This window comes from Lygodium microphyllum, chromosome 17 (assembly GCF_053477565.2).
Source record: "Lygodium microphyllum isolate KBCC chromosome 17, Lygodium_microphyllum_v1.1.10, whole genome shotgun sequence".
In the NCBI taxonomy this organism is placed as follows: Eukaryota; Viridiplantae; Streptophyta; class Polypodiopsida; order Schizaeales; family Lygodiaceae; genus Lygodium; species Lygodium microphyllum.
The window spans coordinates 95094949-95114898 of NC_141151.1; the positions used below are offsets into that span (position 1 = coordinate 95094949).

General features: G+C 40.6%; 1 protein-coding gene across 1 annotated transcript; it reads right to left on the reverse strand.

The window, feature by feature from the left end:
• Positions 1 to 7632: 7632 nt before the first annotated feature.
• LOC148022160 (protein NRT1/ PTR FAMILY 8.2-like) lies at positions 7633 to 12066 on the reverse strand. The gene is made up of 5 exons (XM_087697799.1): positions 11882 to 12066; positions 11087 to 11304; positions 9752 to 10119; positions 9310 to 9477; positions 7633 to 9214 (listed from the first exon to the last, which is right to left on the reverse strand). Exons 1-5 carry the CDS (start codon positions 12015 to 12017, stop codon positions 8323 to 8325), a joined length of 1782 nt encoding a protein of 593 aa, XP_087553925.1. The 5' UTR covers positions 12018 to 12066; the 3' UTR covers positions 7633 to 8322.
• Positions 12067 to 19950: the final 7884 nt, after the last annotated feature.

Genomic DNA, 19950 nt, shown 5'->3' on the forward strand with positions numbered 1-19950 from the left:
GCTGAAATATGATGGATTTACAGCCATTCACTATGCATATATGGTCAAAGTGATACAGGAACCAGAACCCACTTCTTTTGAGCAAGCCATGGAAAAAGAAAAATGGGAGAAAGCCACGGATGAAGAAATGGATGCCTTGGAAGCAAATGCTACATGGGAATTGGTACCTTTGCCTAAAGGTAAGAATGCAATTGGCTGTAAGTGGGTTTATAAGGTGAAGCACAATGCAGATGGTTCTGTGAATAGATACAAGGCAAGATTAGTAGTCAAGGGGCATGCACAAACATATGGCATTGATTATGAAGAAACATTCAGTCCGGTTGCAAGGATGGCAACCGTAAGAGCAGTCATTGCTATGGCTGCATCAAAGGAATGGTCTTTACATCAGATGGATGTAAAGAATGCCTTCTTGCATGGTGATTTGCAAGAAGAGGTATATATGGAGCAGCCACCAGGTTATGTGCATGCTGTTCATCCTGAGTTTGTTTGCAGGTTGAAGAAAGCATTGTATGGCTTGAAGCAAGCACCTAGAGCATGGTCTGACAAGATAGGACAGTATCTTGTCACTATTGGCTTTCAGATTTCCAAGGCAGATTTCTCACTTTATGTGAGAAAAACAGAGAAAGGTATTATGCTACTTGTCATTTATGTTGATGATTTGATTATGACAGGTGACAGTGATGAAGATATCCTTCATGTGAAAATGCTATTGAAGCAAAATTTTAAGATGAAGGATTTGGGAGAGCTGCGTTATTTCTTGGGCATTGAGGTGATTAGATCACCAAGTGGGATACAGCTCCTGCAGAGGTAGTATGGATTGGACATGCTGTCCAAATATGGGATGACAGGCTGTAAGACTATTTCAGTTCCTTTGGAGCAGAATGTGAAGCTGAGCGCAGATGCAGGTGAGCTTCTGGAAGACCCTACTATGTACAGATGCATAGTAGGAAGCTTGATTTATATGACTATTACCAGGCCAGATTTGAGCTATGTTGTTGGATTGGTAAGTCGGTTTATGCAGGCTCCAAGGAAACCGCATTTGGATGCGGCTAGACGCATACTCAGGTATGTGAAGTCCACATTGCAGTATGGACTATTTTATGAGACTGGGGTTCAGATACAGTTGCATGGATACACTGATGCTGATTGGGCTGGTAGCATTTCTGATAGACGATCTAAAAGTGGATATGTGTTCTCTTTTGGGAGTGCTGCAGTCACTTGGAGCAGCAAGAAACAGCCTACAGTTGCCTTGTCCAGCACAGAGGCTGAGTACAGGGGTGCAGCAATGGCTGCATGTGAGGTAGCTTGGTTGCATAAGCTACTTTATGATATGCATCAGCCTACAGATGGGCCAGTTGTCATTTATTGTGACAACATGAGTAGTATACACTTGGCAAATAACCCACTCTATCATGCTAGAACAAAGCACATTGAGGTGCATTATCACTATGTGCGGGAGAGGGTTTTACTAGGTCTTATTGATCTAGTTTATGTCAGCACAGAGGATTAGGTAGCTGACATATTCACGAAGGCATTGGGCGCAGAGAAGCTGCGCAAGTTCAGAGACCTGCTTGGTGTGCAGGAATTGGGATTGAGCTCGAGGGGGAGTGTTGAGATATCGAGCTCCACTCGTGATACGCCAGGGTGACCATTGTGTATTTATGTCACCGATTTGTCAGTTGCAGATGCGGTTGGTACACCGCCCATGAATAATAGCTACATGATAGCTATCCTTATCTACTAGTTCATGGCTCAGTTAGTATGCCGCCTTAGTTAGTTGAGTTTGGTTTTGAGACCCATATATAGGGTTCTTCTATTTCCTTGTACTAGTGTTCTTTTGGCTTACACAAACTAAGAAGAGGAAAACTGTTTTCTGCCCCCACCCTTGTGTGTATTCCCCCATTGTGCAAGCAAGAAAGCTACAAGTGAGACTCCTTCCTTCTCTCCCACAATCTTGACATAAAAAAGCCATTGCCGCGATGGATGAAGCAACTTTATGATTAAGATAATCCTATGCCTACCACTATTGAGGAAAATGTAGATGCACCGAGGAGGTATTTGAGAATAGAAGAGCAAAAAACAACTTCTTCCACATAGTCAATATGGCCACAAGAAAGGCATTGGAAAGATGGGATGTAGGTATTCGGATACTTGAAGGGAACTCTTGACTATGGTATCACATACAATTTAGGCAGTGTTCTTATGAGGAACTAAGAGTTAGATTGGGTAGGTGACAATGATTCTAGGAAATTAGTTTCTAGATATTATTTTGCTTTCGGTTCAGGAATATTCTCTTGGATCAGTAAGATGCAATCAAGTGTTGTATTGTCTTCTACCAAAGTAGAGTACAAGGCAGCTTGTTTTGCTACCTGTTAAGTAGTATGGTTAAGGAGGATGCTATGGCATATGGGAGTATAAGATAAAGATCCAGCAATGCTAAGGTGTGACAGTCAAAGTTGCATCACCATTGCAAGAGATCCAATTTTTCATGCACTCACCAAACACATTGAGATCCAATATTACTATGTGTGTGACTTGATCAAGGATGGAACTTGTACGTTAGATGAAGCTCCCATTATGAGGAGAAGCCATGTGGGAGCCTGAACATTGGTTAGATCATGACTTGTATTTCAGATGAGGTCTATGTGACCAGATGGAAAAAAGGTGACCTTTGTGGATCTATCCTTTAGGTTAGATAGAGTAGTTTTGATGGTAGCAACTTGAGGCACAATGCATTGAGTTACCGAATGTGTGAGTTATTAGGGATCCCTATTTCGAGGTTAAGGGGCCGTGCAAAGGGAATATTCCCTAGTAGACTAGGAAAGGTTCGTAGTATGGTCGAACAAGCTGAATAGACTACTTTCTCGAGCTATAAAAAGGATGACCCCTCGAAAGCCATCGTCAATCTATCTAGTCAAAGTTCTTCTAGCTATCCTTAAGCTCTTCGCATATCATCTATCTGGATCACCATTTAAGCTTCATAGTGGAAGTGCATGGGTGGATAGAACCATCTTTGTAACAGTTTGTTTGAAATTAAATTAGTTTCTATCATTTCTCACATTTGTTGTGTAAGGCTACTCCATGCTTAGATTTTGTCCACTACACCATGTTAATTCTACACTAGGGCCCCTAATACAACCTCCTTTCCCACAAGCACATTCTCATAGACTTCATTAGCTAAGCTTCATAAATATTGGCTACAAGGGTCTAGATTAGATAACCTTATGTTGGTGTTTGTCAATTTTGGACCATATAGATATGGGATCAATAGTGTAGAAGGTAAAAATTATATTTATTGGCAACTTGAATAAAAAAATCAATGACATATTGTTTGAATATCACACACACACATGCACGCACGCATGCACATGCACACACGTACGCACGCATGCACGCACGTGGCGCGCGCGCGCACACACACACACACACACACACACACACACACACACACACACACACACACACACACACACACACACACACACACACACACACACACACACACACACACACACACACACACACACACACACACACACACACACACACACACACACACACACACACACACACACACACATTCACCCCCCCCCCCCCCCCCCCCCCCCCCCCCCCCCCCCCCCCCCCCTTAAATAGTATTGGGTAGACATTTGTGTGTTCGAGATCAATATATAAAATGTGTATAGAATGTGGTATTTAACATTTAGAAATCTCATTCAATAACTATAGCATAATGAGTGTAAACATGATCATTCACATACCTCTAGTGTATCAATACCATTGGCACTCTCATTATGTCATATATTCATATGTTGTCAATGAAAACTATTCGTGTGGTGTAATAATGTGTTTTGGGAAGTTGACATTATGCATGAAGTATTTCGGTTAGAGTTGATTCTTTGTAGGATTCTTTTAGAACTTTTTCCTTAAGACACACACCAAAAGAAACTCATACATAGACCTTGCCCATAGAATACATCATTACTCACAAAAAGGCATCCTCCTTTGGTTGATTTACACATGCAAATTCCATGTTTAACTTGGAGATTTTCAACCACATAGTTTTCATTCTCAACCAAACCAATTTATGATTTTGGATTTGAAGGTAGAGTTATCATGTCATCAAAGAGAATTCAAGAGGAATGGAAATTATGAGACATAATTGTGTAGGCTATCAATGTGGATTAAAGAGAGGCTTGAGAGTGGCCCTTCCCAAACTCCTTTTTTTTAATTGGTAGAGGGTTGCCTCAAATGTTTGCTTTAGTAGTAGCAAGGTACATGGCCATTGCAGATTCTAGGCACCATGGTCAGATTAGTGCTATCCCTCATGCCATCTAACATGGGTGCATATATTTGTAAGGTTTTCACATTCTATAGCCTTTGTGATCCCCCTCAATCTTAAGGGTTTGTAGCTTTGGTGTCTCCTCAACAGCTTCCCCTCCCATCATCTCTTCCATTCCACATATTTGAGTTTGGATATCTTGATAGCCTTACGACTTCCTAATCATAACCCCTTAAGTCTTCCTAATCATAACTTATGGAAACTTTGGGAAAGTATTCAAGGACATTCGGATGGAACACTCCAAGAATTTATCACAAAGAACTTGATAGCAATTCCTCTTAAGCATAAACCTATTAGATTTATTTTAAGTGAGATAGAGACCAATGGACAATAATATTTTGCACCTACATTAAGTATATTCATTGATATATTGCATTGATACAAGTATTCTTGGTGTTCAATATTTTAATATTGCACTATATATGCTCACTTACTAGGTTTCTAAAATTCAAAGCTAATAGTAAATTCTACTACCCATTGTTATAGTCTTCCAACAACTAATAAATAGTTGGTCATTCATGGTTTGATGTGCCTCATACTAAGGGTCCTTTCACACGCTCTTAACCTTCAAAAAGTGTCATTTCCACCATTCACATAAAAAATTAAGATGGAAGCCACACTAACCATTGAAAAGCCACATCATATGGTGTTATATAAAAAGGCAAAGAAGGACAAAAAAATCCGATGGGGAAGAATAGTGAAAAGCACTAGGACACACACACACACACACACACACACACACACACACACACACACACACACACACACACACACACACACACACACACACACACACACACACACACACACACACACACACACACACACACACACACACACACACACACACACACACACACACACACACACACACACACACACACACACACACACACACACACACACACACACACACACACACACACACACACACACACACACACACACACACACACACACACACACACACACACACACACACACACACACACACACACACACACACACACACACACACACATTCAATGTGCAAGAAGATGACAAACATGTTATGTGAAAAAGGGGGCTTTATGATGTATAAATGTACTTTTGTGTTAATTGCCAATCACTTATTTTATAATGTATAAACATGCTTTTGCCTTGATTGTCAATCACTTAAGGCACAGACATGTGCACACTTACACACAAGTGCACACACATGTGGAGATACATGTAGCACAAAAGGGCAAGGAAAGGGAAGGAACCCTGCTTACATGAAGGATGTCAATATTGGTAGAAAAAGACAATCAACTAACAAGTGGTAGTTCAATACCACTAATGGGGTATACACTAGCACACATATATTAAAATTTATGCATTGTTCTCTCCTTCACAAATTTAGAAATTGTTAAAAGCCTTAATATATCATCTTATATAGAAACTTATAATTGGGTAATAGACTTGGGTTTGACTTTATTAACTAATTTTTGAAACTTATCCTAACTCCAAACTTTTGTCCTAACAAATTCAAAGCTTCATTGCATTGTTCATAAAAATTTCCTTCTAGTTATTATCTTTGACATTCACTTTTGTTTAAGGTCACATGATTTCTTTAGCTTACTTAAGACTTTGAAGCCCGTTTCTACTCTTATCTTGGTAGGCCCTTGAAATTACATCACCTTTTATTGTAATGAAGAGGAATTGGTGATGTTTTCTTTTGGGGCCCACCTACTATACTACACTTTGGTGCAAGCTTTCTTTGTGTGTTTCTAGACTCTGTGTCTCTCTCCTTTCATTGCACTTTTTCCCTACATCCATGTAGAAAAGAATAGCCAAAACTAATGACTCCCTTATACAATGCTCTTCCTATGTGTGTTTTTCAACTAGCTTGCTAGTGTTCATGTCCACTCCATCACATGTGTAGTTAAAGCTTAGAGCCGAAGCTAAGGAAGTGATATTTATCTTGTTACCGAGCATTATTTGTGCCATAAAATGTGGGTGGCTACATAATGTCATGGTGGAATGTGTGCATATTCAAGCACTTATAGTTTATTGCTTTTTGGGTATATATCCTAGGGTCCTACCAAAAAGTGTTATGGGCAACGAAGCTACCTTCCCTAAAAGAATAGAGAACATGGACACGGAAGATAGTAATGTCATCTAGGAAGCTAATGTGGGTTTAGTCTTATATGGGGGTGCATTTATAGTGGAAATGAGACTTTTCATTGGTCATGATGGGTGGCTCTTGCCATGTGAATAACCACCCTTAAGAAAAGATAAGGTTTCACACACTATTACTATGTTACAAGGTTTGCTTCATCCTAGAGTTGGTTCAAGTTTTGGAAAATCCTTCTCAACATGACATGAGAAGGAAACTTCCTTTTTTAAGGTACAAAATTAGTCGTAATTTTGCAAGAGCATGAATAGAAAACTAGTTGAAATTATCAAAAGCATTCTCAACTATGATGAGAGGAAGTCACTCGTAGTTGGACTCAAGATAAGAGGTGTATTCACTTGTAGTTGAGCTTCTATCTAGGGTAAGGGGGCCAACTATAGAAAACCTAATGAAAAAGACGCATTTTTTGATGGTGGTGATGGGGTTGGGGGAGGGGGGGGGGGGGGGGGAGTGTGGACGGGGGAGATTTCACATTTTTCATTCTTTTTTAGATCTCAATATATGAGTATATAATGGACATTAAGAGGAATTGAACAAGTCCAAATTTGAATTTCCATATCATAATATTTTATGCAAGAAAAAATATACAAAATTGGGAGGTTTCTCAAGGTCATGTGCTTGTGAGCTAGTAATGTGACACTTTTTAGCAAATCAATAAGTAACACCTAAGCATGCAAGATTCTCAACATATTCCCTTTTCTTTTGTTACTGGGTAAAGAGGCCAATAAGATGATACCCCCAAAAGCAAAACACACCCCACCCCAAATTAGTGACAATTTTGTGAAAAAGATGCAACTTTTGTAGCCACTTTATGTTATGATGCAAATGTTTTCATATTACACATAAGATTAATGTGAGTAAAACAATTGAGGCATCATGGGAATCATTTTATGTTTCGCAGATTTTGTCAGACCTTGAAATAATGCGACCTTGGGTGTCGTTCTATTGGTCCCTCATTGTCACTCTTTTCTAAACCTTTCATTTATAACTAAGTCTACTTGATAAAAATCTCCAAATGCTGGAAACTTTTTCTTCTTTTAGAAGCTCCATATAATATGTACCATTTTGTGTATTAAAAGACATTTATCTAACACAGTTAGATGAATTGGAATTGGAACACAATGTTTTTGTGCTAACATAATATTTGGAGTGTTATTTCCATTACCATATGAAGACCATTTATATATAGAAGATAAAAGGAACATTCTGTGTAAGCCCAAACCTGAAATTCAGTGGCTTGTTTTGTACAACCAGCCTTGTGAGCTGACTCAAACTCAAATATGTATGAAGAGAATCTGTCATAACCAGAGAGAAGCTAAGGTATTTGTAGAGACTTCATACACAATGTGTGATTGGACCATTTGATTGGAAAGGTAATTATACAGGCAAGGCTTGCGAAAAGCATTCACTGTATGCAGATGGCTACATCAGACAAATATGCCACATTGGAATGAATATTTGCATGTCTTAATTCCCAATGATCCAGCAGTGCCATCAAGCTAACCCCATTGGAATTGGGGTCATTGCAGAGAATAAGCATATGCTCACTTGGTGATGTGATTGAGACAGGTAATTCAATATCAATGGAGAAGCCTGAGGAATGATTGTAATGATGCAATTGAGTTAGGTGAACTAATATTAATGGACAAGACTCAGGGATTACTGATGAGTTCCATACAGACTCGAAACTGTACAGAGGAATTATGGTACATGCAAGGGATCAGGTGATGGATTTGTATATGTCACACAGTGAACAGGACATGAAGGAATGCATATGAGTTTATCACTGAGCAAGGCCCTTGGTGAAGATCTGTGCTGCCAGAACTCATGCAGCATTAGGATCCTCGGAATAAACAAGCGCATGTGATGGTATCTTCGAGTCGCTTGTGCTGTTCTTATACCGGTACCAGTGAGCCAAGACACAGTAGATGCAAAGATCAACCACACACATAACAGACAGAAGCCAGTAGAAGTAGTCAACATGGCTAGTGTTGAGGTTTGTGCCAATCCAGCTGCCCCCTTGATTATGCTTAGTAGCCTTGTTAACTACTGTGATAAGGGCACTACTGAGAAAGTTACCAACCCCTACACTGCTCAAATACATGGCAGTCCCTAAGCTCTGCAGGCTATCTGGGGCCTGATCATAGAAAAACTCCAGCCTCCCTACAGAGGTGAATGATTCTGCTATACCGAACAATGCGTACTGCGGCATAAGCCAGAACACACTCATGGGCAATGGCACCTTGGGTTTGTGTAGCAGACCGCTTGAGGCCGCTGCATTCAGGCGCCTCCTCTCCACCAATGCTGCAGTCATCATAGCCAGGGCACCAACAAAGATGCCAACACCCATCCTTTGGAGGAGGGATATTCCACGGTAATGGCCAGTGTAGCGGCGGGCTGCTGGAACAAAGAGCCGGTCATACAATGGCACTACCACTGCCATGGTCACGGTGAGGAAGACAGCCACAGAAGCTGATGGGATCTTGACATGTGAGTGGCCGAGATGTCGGTTTAGTGTGCTGCCTTGCTTGATGAATAGGGAGTGGGTCTGTGCAGTGGCTATGGAGAATGGAATGAGGGAGAGCCAGATGGGAATGGTCCTTACTATAAGCTTGATCTCTTCTACTTCAGTCACTGAGCATAGCCTCCACCTGCTTCTGGATGTTATGTTCTCTTCCATGGATCGGGGAATGATCACTGCAGCCTTGTCCAGAAACCTGTGATCAATTTGATCAGCTGCACATATTTGCAGATTCATCTGAATGGAGGATAATCCACTGCCAGTTCATCGAAGACTGGATATTCCTCTTACCTGAACTGTGGTGTGTGTTCCAATTTCTGCTTTCCATGTTTTTCTGACTCTGTATCATTGCCCTCATACAGCATTGTTTTGTCATCAATCTGTACCCTGCAATTTAGAACTGCAGCAATGATTACCCTTGCCACCTGAGTAAGAGGGCTCCCTTTCACTGGTCTATACCTGATCAAACACATCCAATGCAAGGTTCAATAGATCAGCAGCCAAATAATCTTTGAGACAAATCAACATGTGATCAAGCATACAGACAGCCAAAGTTATAGTAACAGGGGGCACTTTGACACAATTTAGTGGCCATCTATATATAGCGTGATCCTCCTTACATTAATACGGCTCTCAAATTTACTCAGAGAGCATGATATAAGCAATAATATGTTTTTGATGTGTTTCTGTAGCAACATCAATGAAATCATAAAGCATTCATATCCACACAGACCTATAAAACGGTGCCCCGGCCACAAAGAGAAGTAAACCTAAACCAAGCAGTGTTGTAGGTATGCCATAGCCCCAACCCCATCCAACATTCTCCTGTATGGCTACAACGGCTGTGACAGCAACTACGTTTGCAGATGACTGAGCAAAAAACCACCAATTGAAGAATGAGGACTTTCGGCTTTTGCCAGTCAGTTGTGTCTCATCAAATTGGTCTCCACCAAAGGCTGATGCACAAGGCTTGCTTCCACCTGCTCCTACTGCAGCCAAGTATATGGCAAAGAAGAACAGCCCTATATGGGAGCAGTTTCCTTCCTTAATGCAGGGCTTTAGTTTGTTCACTGATACTTCGAGCGTCAACAGAATCAGGGCCTGCATCAAGAAATACAGAAGATTTTTAAACATCCGAAATTGTGCCTAATTTGACCACATGAAGATTTTGACAAATTCCCAAGCTGGTATGCGGTCCCTCCCAAAAGAAGCTGTCAAGGTGTGTATGAGGTTCCTCCCAAGCAGAAACCCAAGATGTTGAAGGCTATAGAGAAAAAGAAGGGAAAAGAGCCCCTTCAGTATTAGCAGATTATGCAGTAAGGACCATCATTAAAGAAATCATGCACAAATCTGATTCTCCTATGGAAGAATGATGTATGTATCATGCCGCCAAATTTCTGGACAAGCCATTGCAACTGGTTATGTCCAGTACAATGAATTCTCAAGGAATTCCAAAACAATGCCCTCATCGTGTCCAATGGTATCAATTCTCAGGCAATTTCCGAGTATCATCATGTCCAATGCTATCAAGTCTCAGTATCATCATGTCCAATGCTGCCGATTCTCAGGCAATTTCCAAGTCTCATCATGTCCAATGCTATCAAGTCTCAGAAAATTGCTGAGTATCATCATGTCCAATGCTATAAATTCTCCGACAATTTCCAAGTATCACATGTCCCACTGCTATTGTGTCAGTGCCATCATGTCCAATGCTATCAAGTCTCAGTATCATCATGTCCAATGCTGCCGATTCTCAGGCAATTTCCAAGTCTCATCATGTCCAATGCTATCAAGTCTCAGAAAATTGCTGAGTATCATCATGTCCAATGCTATAAATTCTCCGACAATTTCCAAGTATCACATGTCCCACTGCTATTGTGTCAGTGCCATCATGTCCAATGCTATCAATTCTCAGACAATGTCTTAGTATGTCATGAACCTAGTATTGCAAATATTTTGTAGCAAATGCAGACACTCACTGTACCTATAATTCCACAGAAAACAGATGCAATAATTCATCATGCTAATCACCATTACAAAAGACAGATTCTGGCGAAGTTCCACTCACGAGGAGGTATGCAGTGGAAAACAGAACTATGGTTTTGAATCGGCCCAAGTATGCATCAGCCACAAAACCCCCAAGAATGGAGGTGAGGAAGGCAGTCCCAGTCCAGCTGTTCACATTAACAGATGCTGTTGCATTGCTTTCACCAATCTCTGTCGTTAGGTAGGTCACTAGGCTTGCAGAGAGCCCATCAAATGCCAGCCTATCAACCACTTCTTCAGCTGCCAAATTGATGGAAGATGATCACACATAGTCAATTATTAAGCCTTGTTTCTCTCCTTAAATTGATTTACAAAGAATTAAACCACCCAATATTGATCTAGAGTCAATGATTAAGGCTTGCTTCTCTCCTCAAACTGATTTACAAAGAATTAAGCTACCCAATATTGATTCACAGTCAATGATTAAGGCTTGTCTTCTCTCTCCTTAAATTTGATTTACAATGACATTACCCACCCAGCCAAATATTGGAGCTGAGGCCAATTATTTAGCCTCACCAAGACCAAAACCTGTAACAATAAGTAGGAAAAGGCTTGGGGAAGGATCAAAGCCAGTAAATCAATCACACAAATGGAAAAGATTTGGGAAAGATAATTAACTCAATAGTCCGAATTTGGGAAAGGATATGTATAATGGGAAAATAAATCCAATAAATTAGTTGCATGGAAGAGATTATCAGATTGTATGAGATCATCAGATTGCATCTATGGACTAAATTTCTTATGTGATTGAGAGGATTAAGCATGATCCGCCAATGAGAGATCTCACAGAATGGTGAATGGGAGAGTGGCATCAGACCTATGACAAAGCCACAAGCTTTTACTCCACCGGTGGAGAGTTTGCTGGCAGGTTTTCTTTTCCAATCAAGGGAGCCATTTAGGACCAAGGGAGAGCCTTCTGAAGGACTAGATCTTTGTTGGCCTTTGGATGCCATGATGATCCTCTCCCCTCTCTCTCTCTCTCTCTCTCTCTCTCTCTCTCTCTCTCTCTCTCTCAATCTCTATATGAAGTCAATCTCTATATGAAGTGTGGCTTAAAAAGAGTGGGGTGTGTGGTGCAACATAATGGGGGGGACCTAATTGGTTGATTGTGTGGGGACCTAATTGGGTGATTTTGTGTGTGACATCTCCTCACATATCTTTACTTACATATACATGGTCTCCAGACATAATTATGTGCATTTAGTTTCTATGTTTGTATGCATGTGTCTGTGTGGTATGTGGGCATGTGTATTGATAAGTTGTGTGCATATGCTACTCTCTGCGTGCACACACAAATTCATATACTTTAATCTTGTATTAAATGTGCATATACAATGTATGTGTGTGTGTGCGCGCGTGCGCACGCGCACCGCATGTATGTGCATGTGTGTACGTGCATGCATGCGTGTGGAGAGAGAGATGCTCTTGCATGTCCCTGTCTTTCCAATCACTTTTCAACCCTATAAAAATAAAGAACTGTTCTTTGACTTTACAGATGGACTATGGAGCTTTCTAAGGGTCCATCTCGTTCAATTTGGAGATAAGCATGCCTCATATCTTTTCATAACTCTAAAGAATGATATATTCGTGGACTTTGGGGGCCTTTGACCCTCCATTATTTGTTAAATATATTGTCCCTTGTCAACGTTTAGAGAAATCCATTTCAAAGGTGTTTCTTTAGATTTCTTATAAGTAATCTCTAAAGTCAAAGAGAAATCCATTTCAAAGGTGTTTCTTTGGATTTCTTATAAGTAATCTCTAAAGTCAAAACACTGCTACAATGATCTCCGGTGTTGAAGCCCAAAAAGTAAATTGTGAAAACTCTACAAACATTTGGTCCTTCCTTTCTATGATTATTGTTTGCTTATAAGTCTAGTTAGCTCATTTAGCTTTGTAAAATCAAAATTAGGTTGGTACAAATCAAGTTCTCAATTTCTCTCTTTCGAGAATGATTTAGACAATAAGCATTCATGATGGCTCCTTATTTCATCCTTAATATTGTGCAAAAATCACTCCTCGCAATGCTCAATGAAATGTGAAGAAAAAAGTGCTACACATATAAATTTCATCATTACATGTAAATGCTAACTTATCTAAAACCATACACTTGCAAAAAGAAAAGTTAGGCACCATACATGCATATGGACATTGATTATCTTGTGTAGAACACAAAACCCATTGGGACTTCAATGTGACAATAAGAGCTCATGAGCAGTTGTAAATGTGATTGATGAGCATAGAAGTTTGTGGAAGAGTGTGATTTTGATCACCAATGTAAGTTTAAGAGTGGATCTATCTTTTTCATCCTCGTTCTATCGTAAGATTGCCCCTTATGTTAGCCTGGTTAAATTATCAACATAGGCAATGCTTGTGAGTAGTTACTTGTATATCAAGAAGATGCCCTCTTGTTGCTAATGTCTAAAAGTAAGACTTGTGACCTCCTTGTGCAAACAATATAATCTACTACAATAGACAAGCTAAGTGATTGAAGGCCGAATGATGATGCAAATAGCAACCATTGTGATGTTATTGAACATTGGATGATGCTAAAATAAAGGCTGGTTGATGGTGATGTTGATGAAGGTGGAGGATGTTAGTGATTGTCATGTTCATTACCATCTTATGTTTCTTTCATAGCACTAAATAGAACCACAAGAATTAAGTATTCTCTCGATATCATACAAAATCATGTTTTCATAGATCTTGTGATTCAAAGACAAAAGTGACAAAAAGCACATGGCTCACTATGATAGGTCAACTCGATTTCAATATATGCTTTTAATCAATGAGTGTGCCTGAAAAATTGTATGTTCTTATACATTAGCACAGTGGTATTAGAAATTTTGCACAATAAATTCAAAGACTTCAAATATATGAAACTATTTTGAACTCCTATTTAAACTAAAGTTTGCATCATACTAAAGTACTTATGTAGAGATGGCACTTAAAAGGCACTCATTGACGACTCAAAACTTGCTATATCTTGTTTTACATTTCCTAGATGCAATAGTTTCGAGTGAAATGACATACTCAATATCCAAATAGGGAGTCTTTTTATGTTTGTATGTACATAATCATTACTAGATGTCTCCCACATTAAATAGCTATAAGTTTGCAACATAACAACACTATGAATGTATCGAGTTTAGCTTGAATAGAAAACTCTTCCATTTTACCTATGCTTAACAAAATATGCAAAATGAGGCATGAAGTGCTCTACTTATGTAGTTAGTTGCTAACCAAAATATCAACATGAAGTAACTATTTTGAAGTAATAAATCGTTTTTCAAGCTTATACATTTTCAAATCCATGTGTAACAAGCACAACAAAAATGGGTCTTATCCATTGGAGCCAAAATAATAGTACTAAAAATAACTTTGACAAAGGTTTCATTTGAGATTCCTATCACTATAAAATGTAGATAACATAAATTTTCTAGTGTAAGCTTATAATTGTAGGGGGAGCTCACTTAAGTTGCCACAAGTAGTCTTAACCTCCACTAGAGGGAGTGAGTTGACGATGCATCCCTCTTGGAGAAACATCCTTATTAAGAGTTGCATGTTATTAAAAGAATCTCAAAATGAGAAGTCGCATTGTGTTCAAAAATATCTCTTTGTGATGCAACACTTGTCATTAATTTGGGTTGCCTATGTCTCAACTCCCTTCATATTTAAATAGGAGACTATTGAGCATTGACCATAATTATTTGGTATCCTTGGATGATTGCACCAAGTTTCTCCTTCTAATATTCCTATGATTATAATGAGTGACCACAATTGCTTATGGCTAAACTGTGATACTTGCTCAATGATAAATAAATGCTACCCCTACACACACACATGTATGTGTATCGACATGAAGTGTATAGGAGAGGGAGAGTTAATAAGACTGTATTTATATCAAGCAAGAGAGTGACAATGATAGATAAGTAGACATAGCACAAATGCCATCTCACATTTACTTTAAGCCATTTCATATATGGTAAAAAATGAGCTCTACAAGACCTTACCATTCTAGAACTCCTTAAGCTTGAAATTTTTTGTAAGCAAGACTTCTATCAACAAGCACAAGACATTTGCTACAAATGCAATCTCTCAAGCATGGCATTCATAATTTTATTAGGGACATATACATGTTTTTTATGTGTGTGCATACGTGCATGTGCGTGTGTGCATGCATGCACGCATGCAAACGAGTTGTGCATCTAAGAAAATTTGGCGAGGAAGAGGAAATTAGACCCAATTGTTACCAATTTTATAGTAACAATAGTACTCATAATACTTTTAACAAATACTCTTGATAGCATAATATGACCAAGTACAAGTAATGAGATAATCCTCCAAACCCAAACTTAACACTTTGGATCTCAATCAACTCTTATGACAATACATATAATGTTGAGGGTGTGGGCTACACTCAATAATACTCTATACTCTCAATATTACACCTTTGTGGTGTCTCACTATCTAGTATCACACCCACAGTCTAGGATTATCTAGAAACTCTTATCTAGATAAATAGAATAGTTGAAATGTTTTTTCTATTCATGAATTTCATGGATCCTTTGGTAGGTGGATGTTCCATGCTCGTTCCATGATGTAAGGAACAACTCTTTTTCACAATGATATCCCAATGTTGAGTATCTTTCAAGTACCTCAATACTCTTTTACCAATCACCCAATGAGACATCCGTGGACTCTGCATAAATTGAGTAAGTGAATTGATTACATGACAAATATCAGGCCTTGTGAGAGTTATATAAATGAGGAAAACAATGAGTTGCCCCCTGTAGAGGATGCTCACCACTCAACCGCCAAGACCTATGGACCACTTATTATTCAAGCATTTCAAGCGAGCACCTATGGCTATCTCTCACCTAGTTGATGCACCTTCGATCCTATTGGGGTGTAGTGAGCTTACCTTGATGCCTGAATGAGTTGCCTCCTCCCTCAAACACGCCAGTAGCTCCATGATTCATGATGCAAGCTCAATCATCCTCAAGCCTCCACCTCCAAGCTCCATCCTCCATAGCCGCGTGCGAGACAAGAGGAGAGAAGAGAAGAGAGGAGGAGATGGAGAGCTTTACCTCCAAGATCCCTCACCCTCACACACACACTCCCTCACTCCCTCACACTCCCTCTCTTAAGCACACACAAGCAAGCAAAGGGAAGAGAAGAAGAGAAGAAGAAGAGTCCACGTTTTCCACACATCAAAAGAATGAGCTTCCTTATTCACTTTTTGGCTTTTATACATAACCTTAAATCCCTTTCGGGCGGTCATTCTTTTTCACATGACCAGCCATTGTGGCAAGGTCCTCTTTTCCATTTCCTTCTATTTGCCTTATCTCTTTACCTATGCCCGCCTACCTTTTACAAATTTGCACAGGAGGGAGCCTAGCGCTCTTTTACAATAGTTTTGAGGCGCCTTGCATTTAAAAATGTGCTTTTGCCTTTGACTTAATTTTTGAGGCCGCCCTTGCACTTTCGGCAGTTTCCCCTCTTGCTTTTTTTGTTATGTCCAACGATTTTCTTCTAGGTCATCTCTTTTAGGTCCCGACTTGCGCTTTTCCACTTTTGTTACTTTCTTCTTATGCTGTTGAGGTTAACATTACCCCCCTCCTAGCTTGGTGCCAGTGTCATGGCACTGATGGTGGATAATAGTTGGAAGGTGGGATGCGTGTAGCTAGATGGATTTTTTGAGTTTGTACACAAGCCCTTGCAGGGGATGGTGTTGGATGGACCGGCCTTTGAAATTGAAGTTGTAGTTGGGGCGGATCCCTCCCTGACACTGACCTTAAGTGGGTCTGTCCCCTTGAAATTGACAATGGTGTTAGATGGATCCCCCCTTGGAGAATGGCAGGTGGGCGGATTGATCCTTTAAAATTGACGATGGTATTATATGGATCCATCCTCTTGCCCTCCACGGTTGCTACGCCGCAATCTTAACATGGCTTTTCCCTATTCCCTTCAAGGTGCCTTATCCCTTCGCCGATGTCAGTTTGGTGTGTTGATAAAATGAATTACATTGCGTCTCATGCTTTCTTGTGAGAGCCTTGGGAGGTTCTTCCTCATCCTTGAGAGGACCTCGCCAAAGTAGTTGGAACTCCCACAAGTTTTTTCTGAAGTTGCCATCTCCTTTACTATTTCTGCTTGAGTACAATGAGCTTCTTCATTTACTTTTTGATGGGGGACTTCCTCGGTTGTTTCCTACGTTGTGTGGGCTATTGCATGGTGATAGATCGTGTAACCTTACCCCCTCCTAGACAGTTGCAAGTTCCATGATACTAGCAGCTTTGAGTTGGTGAAGGTTCAGTGATTTAAAGGGACGATCATGTGAGTTGATGATGTGGGGGTCGGGGGGGGGATTGGTTTTGGGAAGAAATTGATCAATCAATTAAGGTGGTGGAGGCTGAGAGTGCATTGCATGGATGATGGGGCCTCTGAATTTGGTGGGTTGCAACATTTTTATTTCCCTAAAAAGAAAAGAAGGTGTACTACCTAGGGGTGTGACTACCTTACCATGTGGTGCATTGTGCTTGTGCTAGTTGAAAAGCGAGAAGGATCGAAGCTTGCACTCGAGAGCTATGGCGGGAGAGTAAGAGCAAGAAAGAGAGAGACAAGAAATGGGAACTCCAACAGTCACAAAGTGTGACCGGGCCTTCCTTTATTCAAACTGTCACTAAAAGAATAAAGAATAAAGTGACGGTGATGGGTGCCCGCCACCTGCAGTGTGCAGTGGCGGTGACTGTCAGTGTAGTTATACACGGGCGGCTAGGCAGAGGCGCCTTTACCCCTAACAACCTCCCACTTAAAGGCGAATCTGCCCTAGTGAGGAGTGAAAAGAAAAAGAAAAAGAAAGACAGTACATGTACACATGTACAACAGGATGAGGAAAAACGTCATCTCATCCCACGCCCATCAACCTCCTGAGGAAGACAAAGCGCTCTGTAGAGAGGATTTTCGTGAGCAGATCTTTAGGATTTTGGTCAGTCGAGATCTTGACAAGATCAATAGACTTGTCCTCAACGACCCCACGTATGAAGTGATACCTCACCTCAATGTGTTTCGTCTTCGCATGGAAGACCGGATTCTTGGCTAACTGAATAGCAATCATAGAATTCGAATGCAGTGTAGGGGTAGCATCAATACCAAGGTCAGCAACCAAACGACCCAACCAAATGGCCTCCTTGCAAGCCTCAGTGGTGGCTGCAACATACTCGGCCTCTGTAGCAGAAAGGGCCGTGCATTTTTGCACCATGGACATCCAAGAAACAACACCTCTAGCATAGGTGAATACATAGCTGGAAGTGGACTTCCTACTATCTGCATGTCTTGCATAATCAGAGTCAGTGTACCCCATGACTCATGTATCCTGGCTGCCATAGCATATGCACATATCTGCAGTGCCCTTCAGGTACCTCATGATACCCTTCACGGCATCCCAATGCTTCTTGCCAGGTGTAGCCATATAGCGTGCCACAGCACCAACTACAAAGACAATATCTGGACGAGTGGCGATCATGGCATACATAAGACTGCCCAATGTGGATGCATAGGGAATCTTGGCCATGTCGGCCCTCTGCTCATCTGTTTGTGGACAATCAGCCTGTGATACCTTCACATAAGAAGGCAATGGACAGCCAATAGGCTTTACATCCTATATGCGGAAGCGCTCAAGGACTTTATGAATGTACTCCATCTGTGACAAGTAGACGAGTCCCTGGTGCCTGTTGCATCTAATGCGCATACCAAGTATGTGAGTGGCCTATCCCAAATATTTCATCTCAAAGCTCTTCTTGAGCTGAGCCTTAAGAGCATCTAGCTCATCATGAGCTTTCCCTGCTATCAACATATCATCCACATAGAGTACCAAAATCAATAAAGAACCATCACGGGCTTTCTTCGTGTACAGACACGGATCCATAGCACTCCTGCTGTAGCCCTGTGGTGACTGCATAAAGGCATCAAACTTATGATATCACTCCCCAGGTGCCTGCTTCAAGCCATAAAGACTTTTCTTCAATTTGCACACTAGGTACTCCCTGCCAGGTTCTGCAAAGCCCTTAGGTTGCTCTAGGTAAATCTCATCTGCGAAGCACTAGAAGAAGCTGCAAGGATATAATCATCATCATCAACATCCTCAGGCTGCATAACATTGATCTCTTCAATTTTAACATTGGACTTTGCAGGCACTATGCTGTGATTAGAAGACTTATCTTGCACTTTGTCTTTCCCCTTATCTTTGCGCCTTTCATTGCGCAGTTCATGGCATTGTGGCCTGATATGGCCCTTTTTCCCACAATGGTGACAAGTACCATCTGCATTCCTGCCACGGGATTTGCTACGTGACTTCCCATGAGACTTGGACCGAGATTTTTGAGAATCCCGTCCACGGCCACTGCCACTGCCATGCTTTCCATATCCATCATTCATGCCTCTAACTGTCATAGCATGCGACACATGAGAGACATCCAAATTCTTACGGTTAACCTCTTCTTGCAGAAGAGCACTCTCAACATCAGATAATTTCAAGGTAGCAATAGAGGCACATAATGCAGTGTGGAATGCATCCCATGACTCATTAAGAGTACCAAGCGAGAAAAGAGGAGTGACATCCTCTGTAAAAGTGATGTCCTACTAAGTCAAGTTCTTGAATATAGCATGGAACTGGCTCAAGTGAGTAGACATAGTCACATTCTCCTTCATGCGTAGATCCATAAGGTGCTTCAGCCAATACATCTGATTCGTTGGACTTTTCTTGTCATAGAGATTCTTGATTTTATCCCACAACTGCCATACACTATGTTCTTCCTCAAATACATTGTAATGAACCTGTTCTGTGAGAGATAATACAATAGTGGACTTGCATAACTCATCAAGCTCAAG